General features: G+C 32.8%; 1 protein-coding gene across 7 annotated transcripts in view; it reads right to left on the bottom strand.

Moving 5' to 3' along the window:
• The window catches only part of PIK3C3 (phosphatidylinositol 3-kinase catalytic subunit type 3), a 167,927-nt gene that overhangs the window by 104,830 nt on the left and 50,811 nt on the right, over positions 1-12,286 (bottom strand). For all 7 annotated transcript variants that reach the window (XR_009497258.1, XR_009497257.1, XM_059894393.1 and 4 more), the window contains 4 exons: positions 9,773-9,859; positions 7,695-7,790; positions 4,990-5,061; positions 662-766 (listed from right to left, as the gene is read on the bottom strand). Coding sequence is in view for 5 of the 7 variants with exons in the window: in XM_059894393.1 (XP_059750376.1) it covers positions 662-766; positions 4,990-5,061; positions 7,695-7,790; positions 9,773-9,859 (360 nt within the window). In the remaining 2 variants the exon portion in view is untranslated. The remainder of the gene's footprint in view (positions 1-661; positions 767-4,989; positions 5,062-7,694; positions 7,791-9,772; positions 9,860-12,286) is intronic.

The raw sequence follows: 12,286 nt of genomic DNA, 5'->3' as shown, positions 1-12,286 counted from the left end.
AGCCAAGTAAGACTTAAATTTGCTGTACTTATCAGTTCAAAAAGGATATTAGAGTATAAGAGGAGAAAAAGATAAAGTCAAGCTCCATATTAAAAAAAAGTATGCAATTACAGAGCTAATTTACTTCAACCAAAGACACAACAAATCCAAATAACAAAAGCTCCCCCCAACCAAACTACTGCATGCAAGATAGGCTCAAGGATTGTACAACACAGGGAATAGATACAATAATTTGTAATAATGCAAATGGAAAGTAACCCTTAAAAATTGTATAAAACATTTTTAAAAAAATAAAAATGAGGGAAAAAGTCCCCTCCCCCCAACACACACACAAGGAAAAGAAAAAAAAAAAAAAAACACACCCAAATGATAAACATTTCTCTTGTTAAGTCAGCAGAAGCTCAGGCAATGTATCTTAGGGCCAGTTTCTAAGAACACTATATCAAGAAAGCATACACTATTTGCAGTTCTGTCTCTAGGGCTAATATATTTCCTGAAAGCCCCAAAATGATATAAAACTACAGAAATGTGAAGTTGTTGAAATTACATAGGGTTCATTAACCTGTGTCTGAATCACTTTTAAGTGATGTGCTATCGCATCAGTTACAACCAAAATACCCACTTAATTATTTTTAAATTAATATTTTATAAATTCTCTTACATTCAGTTGATCTCTTGTGGCAGCATTAGGTTTGAGATCGTGGTCAGAAGGTCCACTTCTTAAACTCCGGGCAAGTTTGTGGTGTTTGCTCTCAACTAAATTTTCCTAGAAATTATTTAAGAATATTAACCAACAATGTAAATTTCACCAGTAAGCAGTTTCAACAGCCACTTAGAAACAGAAAAGTAAATACTTAAGACCAGTTTATAATATTTAACATTTTATTCGTGTTACAACTTGAGTCTCCTATGTATCTTGTGGTGATAGGGAAAGTAAGCATACCTCATGCTTCACCAGGCACACATGAGCATGCAATTCCAGCTTCTTGTTTTAACTCTCCATTGTATTCAAGGTTTTATACCCTCTACCCACTCAAATGTCACCTTCACTCCAAAATCTCCCCTGGCAACTCAGATTAAAGCACTCCCTCTTCCTAAGAGCTACTAGTGACTTCGTGATATAATTGTATTATCATCTTAGAGTTTAACTGCCAGTAGTAACTGAGGGCAGGGACAATGAATGACCAAAATGCTTAACTATTTTACCTATGGCCAAAATCATTAGTTTTGAACATACTGCCTTTGCTTAAGAGACTTTATTTTATTCATTTTTGTATGTGTGAATTGTCTGTTCATGTTTTTTTCCTAATTTGGCTTTCTGGTCCTTTATTCTTCAGTTTTTAAGAGTTCTTTACATATTAGATATTCAGTCCTTTGTCTGTAATGTATGTCACAAATAGTTTCTCCCAGTTTGTCAATTGTCTTTTGACTTTGTTACAGTGTTTTTGCCATGCAAATTTTTTAACAAAGTCAAATTTTATCAATTATTTCTTTTGTTGCTTCTGGATTTTGACTCGTTAGAAAGTCTTTCTCTACACTGACAGTAAAGTACTAGTAAGGTTTCATTTTATAATATTTAAATCCCTGATTCATTTGGAGTTTTTCCTTATGTATGGTGTCATGTGTGGATTTGATTTAATTTCATCTTTTTCCAAATGGCTCATTCCCCAGCACTATGCTCCAGTGATGAAATGCCACCTTCGTCAATTTACATATGTACTTGGATCTATTTCTGGGATTTTTAGTCAGTTCTACCAGTCCATTTGCATATGTACATGTGCTAGTACCACACTTGTAACTATAGACTCTAATTTATTGTCTGATACAGTGATATACCAGCTTAGCAGCACTCAATGTTTGTTAAAATATATTCCTCTGTTTAGTTAATACTAATGGCTACAAATTAAAATTTTTTAACATAGGGGGTAAGGAGGGTAGCTTTTTTTCTTAATCTTTTGTTTTGTTTTATCTTGATTGTATTTAAAACTAAAAATTGTTCCCAGAGGTCCTAGATCTTTGTTTTTTAATTACAGCATCCATAATACTAAACCTACAATTGTTGATGAGCATTTTCTTTAGAAAAAAATACACTAAATATACAGACATCTCATTTACCTGACATTTTGATAGGAGTTAATATGGTCCCAGTATGACAAAACTTGAATACTCGCAACCATTTTGAAGGTAACCATTAGTGTGTTTCAAATATCCAGAATGCAAAATACAATTTGATTTTATAATGAAAATTCAGTGTCAATTTTATTTTTATTTTTTAACATTTCTATTCGAGTATAATTGCTTTACAATGGTGTGTTAGTTTCTGCTTTATAACAAAGTGAATATACATATACATATATCCCCATATCTCTTCCCTCTTGCGTCTCCCTCCCTCCCACCTTCCCTATCCCACCCTTCTAGCTGGTCACAAAGCACCGAGTTGATCTCCCTGTGCTATGCGACTGCTTCCCACTAGCTATCTATTTTACATTTGGGAGTGTATATATGTCCATATATACACTACCACTCTCTCACTTTGTCCCAGCTTACCCTCCCCCCTCCCCATGTCCTCAAGTCCATTCTCTAGTAGGTCTGCGTCTTTATTCCCGTCCAACCCCTAGGTTCTTCATGACGATTTTTTCTTTTTTAGATTCCATATATATGTGTTAGCATACTGTATTTTTTTTTCTCTTTCTGACTTACTTCACTCTGTATGACGGACTCTAGGTCCATTCACCTCACTACAAATAACTCAATGTCGTTTCTTTTTATGGCTGAGTAATATTCCATTGTATATATGTGCCACATCTTCTTTATCCATTCATCTGTCGATGGACACTTAGGTTGCTTCCATGTCCTGGCTATTGTAAATAGAGCTGCAATGAACATTGTGGTACATGACTATTTTCGAATGATGGTTTTCTCAGGGTACATGCCCAGTAGTGGGATTGCTGGGTCATATGGTAGTTCTATTTTTTGTTGTTTTAAGGAAACTCCATATTGTTCTCCATAGTGGCTGTATCAATTTACATTCCCACCAACAGTGTATGAGGGTTCCCTTTTCTCCACACCCTCTCCAGCATTTACTGTTTGTAGATTTCTTGATGATGGCCATTCTGACCTGTGTGAGATGATATCGCATTGTAGTTTTGATTTGCATTTCTCTCATGATTAATGATGTTGAGCATTCTTTCATGTGTTTGTTGGCAATCTGTATATCTTTGGAGAAATGTCTATTTAGGTCGTCTGCCCAATTTTGGATTGGGTTGTTTTTTGGATATTGAGCTGCATGAGCTGCTTGTAAATTTTGGAGATTAATCCTTTGTCGGCTGCTTCATTTGCAAATATTTTCTCCCATTCTGAGGGTTGTCTTTTCGTCTTGCTTATGGTTTCCTTTGCTGTGCAAAAGCTTTGACGTTTCATTAGGTCCTATTTGTTTATTTTTGTTTTTATTTCCATTTCTCTAGGTGGTAGGTCAAAAAGGATCTTGCTGTGATTTATGTCACAGAGTGTTCTGCCTATGTTTTCCTCTACGAGTTTGATAGTGTCTGGCCTTACATTTAGGTCTTTAATCCATTTTGAGTTTTTTGTGTGTATGGTGTTAGGGAGTGTTCTAATTTCATTCTTTTACATGTAGCTGTCCAGCTTTCCCAGCACCACTTATTGAAGAGGCTGTCTTTTCTCCATTGTAATATTCTTGCCTCCTTTATCAAAGGTAAGGTGACCATATGTGCGTGGGTTTATCTCCGGGCTTTCTATCCTGTTCCATTGATCTATATTTCTGTTTTTGTGCCAGTACCATACTGTCTTGATTACTGTAACTTTGTAGTATAGTCTGAAGCCCGGGAGCCTGATTCCTCCAGCTCCGTTTTTCTTTCTCAAGATTGCTTTGGCTATTCGGGGTCTTTTGTGTTTCCATACAAATTGTGAAATTTTTTGTTCTAGTTCTGTGAAAAATGCCATTGGTAGTTTGATAGGGATTGCATTGAATCTGGAGATTGCTTTGGGTAGTATAGTCATTTTCACAATGTTGATTCTTCCAATCCACAGTGTCAATTTTAGATCTATTAACTTTATTTTATTATGCTAGGCATAAGATCTGTGAAAGTACTTAGGTGTTTGTTTCTAAGATTCCCGAGTGACCTTTGTTTTCTAACTTTTTATTCCCTTTTCCCCCCTATTTCTTCCTTTGATGTTAGGCCATCAGCCGTTACTTCCTGCTCTAATGAACTGTATTTACTCCAGTCATCATGTTTTCATCTTCCCATGTACTACTTTTTATCTACTTTGTTCTGATTAGGAAGGTAATTAATCTAATTAGAAATGTATAAAATAAGGAGAAAATAGTTCAGAGTGATATAAATGAATTCTAAGTGTAAATATCACTGTATCTCTTACGTTGCTATAAGGATTTTTTGCCTGGAACTTTCTAAATTTGAAGTCATCAAATTAAATCTCTGCTGCAAAGTAGGAATTCTTCCTCTTTCTTATTCCTGAGAGAGCTATCATCTCAACAATTCAATGCAGGTATATCAAAATCATCCAAAACACCATAATCCAAATTGAATAGTTCTAGTAGTTACAATAATCTTCCCTATTTTTCAACAAAATCAGTCTCCTTAAAATTTCCATCCATTGATCTTAGTGTTATCTTCTGGTAGAAATAATTTCCCTTCTGTTATGATGACAATCTTTCAAATACTTGTTTCCCCGAGTCCTTCAAGACTGCATTCCATAGCTTTTTCAATAATTCAAACAAAATGGTTCCCCAACACTGTACTATCTTGACCTTATTTTAAGGTGTTAAGATTTCTTGTAAAGATTCCATCTGAACCTGATTACATATATCAATAGCTGAAGTGAATTTATGAATCTTTTAAATAACCAATGTAGTTACAGATATAGTTTTTAAAAAGAAAGTGTATGATGTGGATCTAAGTCATAATCACTCTGGAAAAAAGAATTTTCATAAGAAATTTGACAATGACTCACCATAGACATCTGAGGGTCAGGAACTTTCACTATCTCAAAGCTTGTTAAGATTGGAGATGACTCATCACCATCCTGGATTACAGCATAAGAAGTTTTAAAAATATTTTTTTAACCAAATGGTTAAAATGTCATACATGATCATGTGCACTCTAATGTATTTTAATTTTTAATGAACATCGTTCCTCCCTTTAAAAAATTATCTTCATTCAACTATATTTTAAAATACATATCCATTTTTTACCTTTTGTTGCTGATAAAATATTTTGAGAAAAATAAACTCTAACAATAAAAAAAAGTCTGTATTATAGTTTTTAGAGATATGAGGTCTGGAAATTAGTAGATTGTCTTTGTCCGGATTTTGTTTTAAACTTTGCTTATAATGACTGAGTCAAAAGAGTATGTCCTAATTTTCAAACTTAGAACAAGAAACCAAAGAGTATAATTAAAATATGGCACAATGGATCTGTCGCATCATTTGCAAAAACTACTAAGTGGATTTTGGTAATTTTTCAAATTATCACAATTAAGTTCCACTCAGATAAGTAGAAGTTTAAATGTGGGTTAACATTACTCAAACTTATATACAACTAGAAACTCAGCAGCATTGCTTCTCAGAGGATACTTACTCAACGCAATGCAAATTTGAATAGCAAGAAATCAATCCATCAATTCTTAAGAAATAAATCTGTCTTATTTTGTTGGTATTATCATTTTTGAAGAATTTTGGCTTTTACTTTTATCCAATTCAGGCAAGAAAGGTAATTCTGCATAATAAATGTCACTGCATACATCCTGGAAAAGGATAAACTAATTAAGGTTGAAATTCATTTCCTCACAACTGTACACTTAGCATCAAGTGTTTCTGTCAATTTCCAAATGCTAGCATATTTTCAATTTTAGATATGAGCAACAAAATCAGGAGAGACTGAAAGAGGGGAAGTATTGTGACTTTACTTTAGGTTCAGTAATTGAGTCCTAGAGAAAACCACAAATTCCCACAGCCATTGTTTAACAGGCTGGTTCTCAGTCACAACATCAGAAAACACATTTATCAGCCCAACTGTGACAAGTAATCTTCACTAAGGCTATCTGTCACAAAAGACAGGTGACAGGAAAGTATATTTCCATTAGATTCAATACACTGGCCCAGCAATCTTTACACTAACTGGAAATATGACAGGGTAGGTAGACAGGCATTAATTTATGGGCAATTTTCAAGAAGCAGTAGAAATGGGTCAAGAACCTTTTCAAAAATACTAGAAATTCTTCTAATTTCTATTCTGTTATTATTTCATCTATCATCAAAGCTGTCTTTCAAAAGATCCTTCAAGTCTCCAATGATTGAAAGTACCATCACCATTAGCATGTTTCTGCAATATAAACTCCATATGGGCAGGAAATACTGCTTTTAATGAAATTACATATAGTAAAAATGTAAAAAGTGATTTTATTAAGATGTATTGGTAACAAAACAATTTCACTCACCTACATTTCCCTTTCTTTTTAATGTAGTCTTTCTAATTAATTAACAAAAAATATTAAATAGTCTACCTTCTTATCTTTTTTTTCCCCCAGAGAGTACTATTTATAAAATAAAAAGCTGAAACAAGTTAACTTTTCCCAACCTTTTACTTTAGGAAGGGGTACAAGCTAAAGAGAAAAATACATTAACTTGAAAAGTACCAGAAAAATGATCACAAGTTAACTATACAAACCCTAAACCTTCATTATGAAAACATCTTTCAAATAGTAATTTAATAGTTATAAAACATATATTTTTAAAAAATCACTTGTGACAACTTTAACAAATAACACTAATGTGTAAAGGTAATTTAAAAGTGCTGCTTCTAATGAACAAATAAACTGCATATAGCTTAGCTCTATGCTAGAAGAAATATTATTCTATTATGCCATGTATCGAAAGTCTGTCCTCATTCACGCTGATTCTGATTCGCACTGTCCTCATAAGCACTTGTCTCAGTACTTCCAAAATAACAGAAGGTACCTAATTTATGTGGTTTTGAACTACGCATACTATTATTTCTGTAGTACTAAAATGAAGACCCATCAATAAGCATTTAAGGCACAGATATTTTTCAAGTAGCTAGATATCAAATATACAACTACTTTCTTTTGGTAATGAACAGACCAGAGCAAATTCATAACTTCATATTCATTACCACTCAGCCTCCTGATAACATGGTTTTCTTAATTCTGCATATATTATATAAATGAACATTTATAAGGTATTTCATAAGCATACTTATGTTGGAATTGTTACATATACAATTCCAACACATTACATACACACTCAAATAACAAACATACCCTTAACATTCAATAGCCTACCACATAAAAAATATGATTCCCTCTTTTTACTTTTCAAATGGACACTGCTTGTTAATGAAGCTACTGCTCTAATGTCTTACTTGCCAATTTACAGAACAATTAATCAAAAAGTTTTTAATCTCTTGCATATTTATTGAATTCTATAACCCAGAACTGCATTACATGAGTGATCAGCTTTTGTAATCTTGTTGTAGCTATATGATTTGATTTGGGTATATACAAACAGCTGCTGCTGACAGCTGTCTGCTGCCATTCTGCAGCCAAAGAATTCATCCCAGCAGGAAAAACAATAAATTTTTTTTAATGTTTCCCCTCCCTTCTACTTTAGAGACCATAAACAGTTCCAAGGAAAATACCTTTTCATAATAAACAATACCATATTCCTTATCATCACACTTGACACATCGAAACTCAACCATCAAGTACATGAAATTAGAACTTCGTTTTTCACTCTAAAAAAGAAAAAACAAGATTTTTTATGAAAAATGATTTTCTTCAACATCAGTTTGTATCATTATTCCCAATTCAGTAATACATGGATTCTATCAAATACAATTTAAAATGTAACAATTTTTTACTTCATTATTATAAATGCACTGTTTTACACAGCACTACTATTTCATTATATACAGCACTACTGTTTTATCCAGAAGTGTCTACTACTCACTTATAACTCTCTCCTCAAACTTAATGACATTTTTGGTTTATTCAGTAGTATGAATTCTATTATATAACATTTTAAAGGTATTTCATACACATTTGCAGGAGAATTATTTTATTTAAAAAAAAATTTTGTATTTCTAATAATTTTAATCAAAGAACAGTTCACCTTTAAACCATATGGACTAATCTAACTATAGAAATTAATATAAGTATAACAAAAAACAAAAGTAAAACAAAGTATGTAACTAAGGACAGAGGTCATTTGAGCTTAACAGATACAACATTAACAAGTTTTTCACAATTTATAAATGGTCTTAAAATAACTTGTAATCATTTGTAAAGTTTTATCAATAGACTTTAAATACACTGGGAAGAGTTACTTCTTCCCCAACATGTAAAATGCTGATTGTGTGTATAAATGTGCTCCCTTAAAAAAGTAAATATATTAATAATGAAGTGAAAATAAAATGAAATTTAAAAGGGTGATTAGTCCTGACCCAAAACAGTTTGAAAAATGGCTTTAAATCTATATGTATATAATCATAAAGATCTAAGGAGGTCACTTAAACTGTTCAGCTTTATGAAGCATATTATAATCTATTATGATAATGGTAATGGCCTCCCTCCTTTCAAAGAGTGCAGATAGAGTGAGTGAAAAAGGCTGGGCAAAGCTGCTCTAATGTTACATTTTCTACACCCAGGGGTATCTAAGTTGAAGAATAGAAAAATTAAAATATTTTTTAATTAAAAATAGGAAAAAGAAAAAAAGTAAGCATTTTGATTAAACTATTTTTGGAATGTGACTATTATCAAAATTCAAAAAAGTAAAATTTTCTTCCAGTTTCAGTATATAAGAATGTATTATGAATACATTTAGAAAAGATGTCCAGTATTCATGCTGAATATAAATGTTGTTAGACACTACTAATTAGTTTTTAAAAAATGAACAATGTCAGAATTTAACTTTTCTAAGTGTTCACTGTAAAATGACAAATTTCTCTCTTTCCACCTGCTGAAAACTGTTGAAAGAACACAAAACAAGTCAGTTGTGCCATGTGGTGATCACTATAAGCTATGCATTTCACAAAATTGCTATTCCTCTCTCCTAATGTGATTAATATATAACCATTATTTCTGCTTTCTAGACATAGAATGTTAGGCCAAACATCTAGTATTTCAGTGCTAGTGCACAGAAAAAATTTTTTTGTCATTCTAACTTTTGTTAACAGTTTCACTGAAGCCATCTTTTCATTAAACATATTCTGGACCAATACACAAAATCAAGAAAGCACACAAATTACTTGAACCACGTAACCTCATTAAGTGTGCACAGCCCTATATGTACTAAATAAGACAAGGAATATCTTAATTGGGGAGAGGAATTGCTATTGATGATATAAGGTAACTGAAGTGAAGAGGTTGTTTTGACACTACGTTGACAGATTTATCCAATCAACTTGGACATAAACTTCCATATGGAGAAAGAGAGAACATACAAGTGAGGCATCAAGCTTAACATGGGCTTCACTTATATGATATTTAGTACACTTATGATATCCACTACCTATTTCGGGGTCCAAGAGAACACTAAAATATAAGAAAGGCAGATATCCTAAGTTTTCCTTTTATTAGCATAAACCTCACAACTAGAGGTAATCCTCAATGCTCCCACATTTGAGAGATACCTGGCAATAAATAGTTCTTCTAAAAAATTTTTCAGTTAAAATTCTGGAGAAAATATTTTGAAATAAAAAAGAGGGATACAACCCACCTCATTTATCATTTCTATTTCTCTAAATGTCAATCTGTCCAGCCAATCTACTTTCACCATGTGACCTTGTCGATGAGCTTTGGTGAGCTGCAAAAAATATATAATGGAGAAAATTTTAAGAGATAGATCTCACAGAAAGGAGGATAAAGAATGGTAATGATCATCAACATGACACTGGAAGTACTAGCTAATGCAAAGAAAAAGGAAATAAATGATATACAGATTGGGAAGAAAGAAATAATACTTTCTTTATTCAAAGGTGACATGATCATTTATGTAGAAAATATTTTAAAATGGACAAAAAGCTCCTGGAACTAATAAGCAATTACAGCAAGGAAGATACAAGGTTCATATATAAAAGTCAATCTCTTTCTTATATATTGTTACCAGCAATCAATAAGTAAAATTTGAAATTAAAAACACAATATCAAAACACAGTATCATTTACATTAGCGCCTCCCAAAAATGAAATTGGTATAAATCTAACAAAATATGTACAAGATCTACGTGGGGAAAACTACAAAACTCTGATGAACAAAATCAAAGAAGAACTAAATTAATGGACAGATACTCCATTCACGGTAAGATGACTCAATATTGTCAAGATGTCAGTACTTCCCAACTTGATTTATAGATTCAAAGCAATCCTAGTGCAAAAAAAAAAAAAAAAAAAAAAAAAATCCCAGCAAGTTATTTTGTAGATATCAACAAACTGATTCTAAAGTTTATATGGAAAGGCAAAAGATCCATAATAGCCAACACAGTACTGAAGAACAAAATTGGAAGCTATATATTACCCAACTATAAGACTTAATATATAGCTACTGTAATCAAGACAGTGTGGTATTGGCAAAAGAATAGATAAATGGATCAACGGAACAGAATGGAGTCCAGAAAGAGACCACATAAATAGAGTCAACGATCTTTGACCAAGAAGCAGAGGCAATAAAATGGAGCAAAGAGTCTTTTCAAATATCGCTGGGATAACTGGACATGCACATGCAAACAAATACGTGTAGACAAAGACCTTACACTCTTCACAATAATTAACTCAAAATGAATCACAGACCTAAATGTAAATCGCAAAATACAAAACTCCTAGAAGATAACATAGGAGAAAACCTAGATGACCTTGGGTATGGTGACAACTTTTTAGATGCAACACCAAAGGCATAATCCATGAAAGAAATCACTGATAAGCTGGACTTCATTAAAATTAAAAAATTCTGCTCTGTGAAAGACATTGTGAAGAGAATGAGAAAACAAGCCACGGACCAGGAGAAAATATTTGCAAAAGGCACATATGAAAAGGAATGTTGGCCAAAATATACAAAGAACTCTTAAAACTCAACAATAAGAAAATAACCAAACTGATTTAAAAAATGGGCCAAAGATCTTAATAAACAACTCACCAAAGAAGAGATATGGATGGCAAATAAGCATATGAAAAGATGCTCCACATCATATGCCATCAGGGAAAAGCAAATTAAAACAATGAGAAATCACTAAACACTTATCAGAATGACCAAGATTTGGAACACTGACAATACCAAATGCAGGTGAGGATGTAGAGCTACAGGAAATCTCATTAATTGCTGGTGGGAATGCAAAATGTACAGCCATTCTGGAAGTCAGTGTGGCAGTTTCTTACAAAACTAAACATACTCTTACCATACAGTCCAGGAATTGCCCTCCATGGTATTTACCCAAAGGAATTGAATACTTAATGCCCACACAAAAGCCTGCACATGGATATTTATAGCAACTTTATTTATAATAACCAAAACTTGGAAGCAATTCAGATGGCCTTCACCAAGTGAATGGATAAATGGATACATTCAAACAATGTTATATAGTGTGAAAAGGAAAGGAGGTATCAATCAATGAAAAGACATGGAGGAACCTTAAGTACACATTACTTGCACATTGCTAAGTGAAAGAGGCCAATCTGAAAAGGGTAGGTACAGTATGATTCCAAGTAAAGAAAAGGTATTGATAAAACTATGGAGATAATAAAAAGATAACTAGTTGCCCAGGGTTGCGGGGGAAGAAGGGATGTCTAAGTGGAGCACAGAAGATTTTTAGGGCAGTAAAACTACTCTGTATCATACTATAATGATGGACAAATGACATTAAACATTTGTCAAAGCCCATAGAATGTACAATAACAAGAGAGAACACTGAGGTATATGGTCTTTGGGTGATTATGAGTTGTCAGTATAGGTTCATCAATTGTAACAAATTATAACAAATGTACCACTGTGGTGAGAAGTGTTGACAATAGGGGAGGCTATGCATGTGCTGCGGCAGAGTGTATAAGAGAAATATCTGTACCTTCCTCTTAGTATTGCTGTGAATGTAAAACTGTTCAACAAAAATAAAATCTTTAAAAAATCTAAAAAATCAAAATAAGAAGTGTTATGTCACCTTCACATTTGATACATTCTTATACACAACAGAAGCCATACACAACTATCAAGATAAGAAATGGACTTGGCTAGAGACTAATCATCA

This window comes from Balaenoptera ricei, chromosome 14 (genome assembly GCF_028023285.1).
Source record: "Balaenoptera ricei isolate mBalRic1 chromosome 14, mBalRic1.hap2, whole genome shotgun sequence".
In the NCBI taxonomy this organism is placed as follows: Eukaryota; Metazoa; Chordata; class Mammalia; order Artiodactyla; family Balaenopteridae; genus Balaenoptera; species Balaenoptera ricei.
The sequence above is the reverse complement of the archived record's forward strand: the minus strand, read 5'-3'. Positions and strand labels throughout refer to the sequence as shown.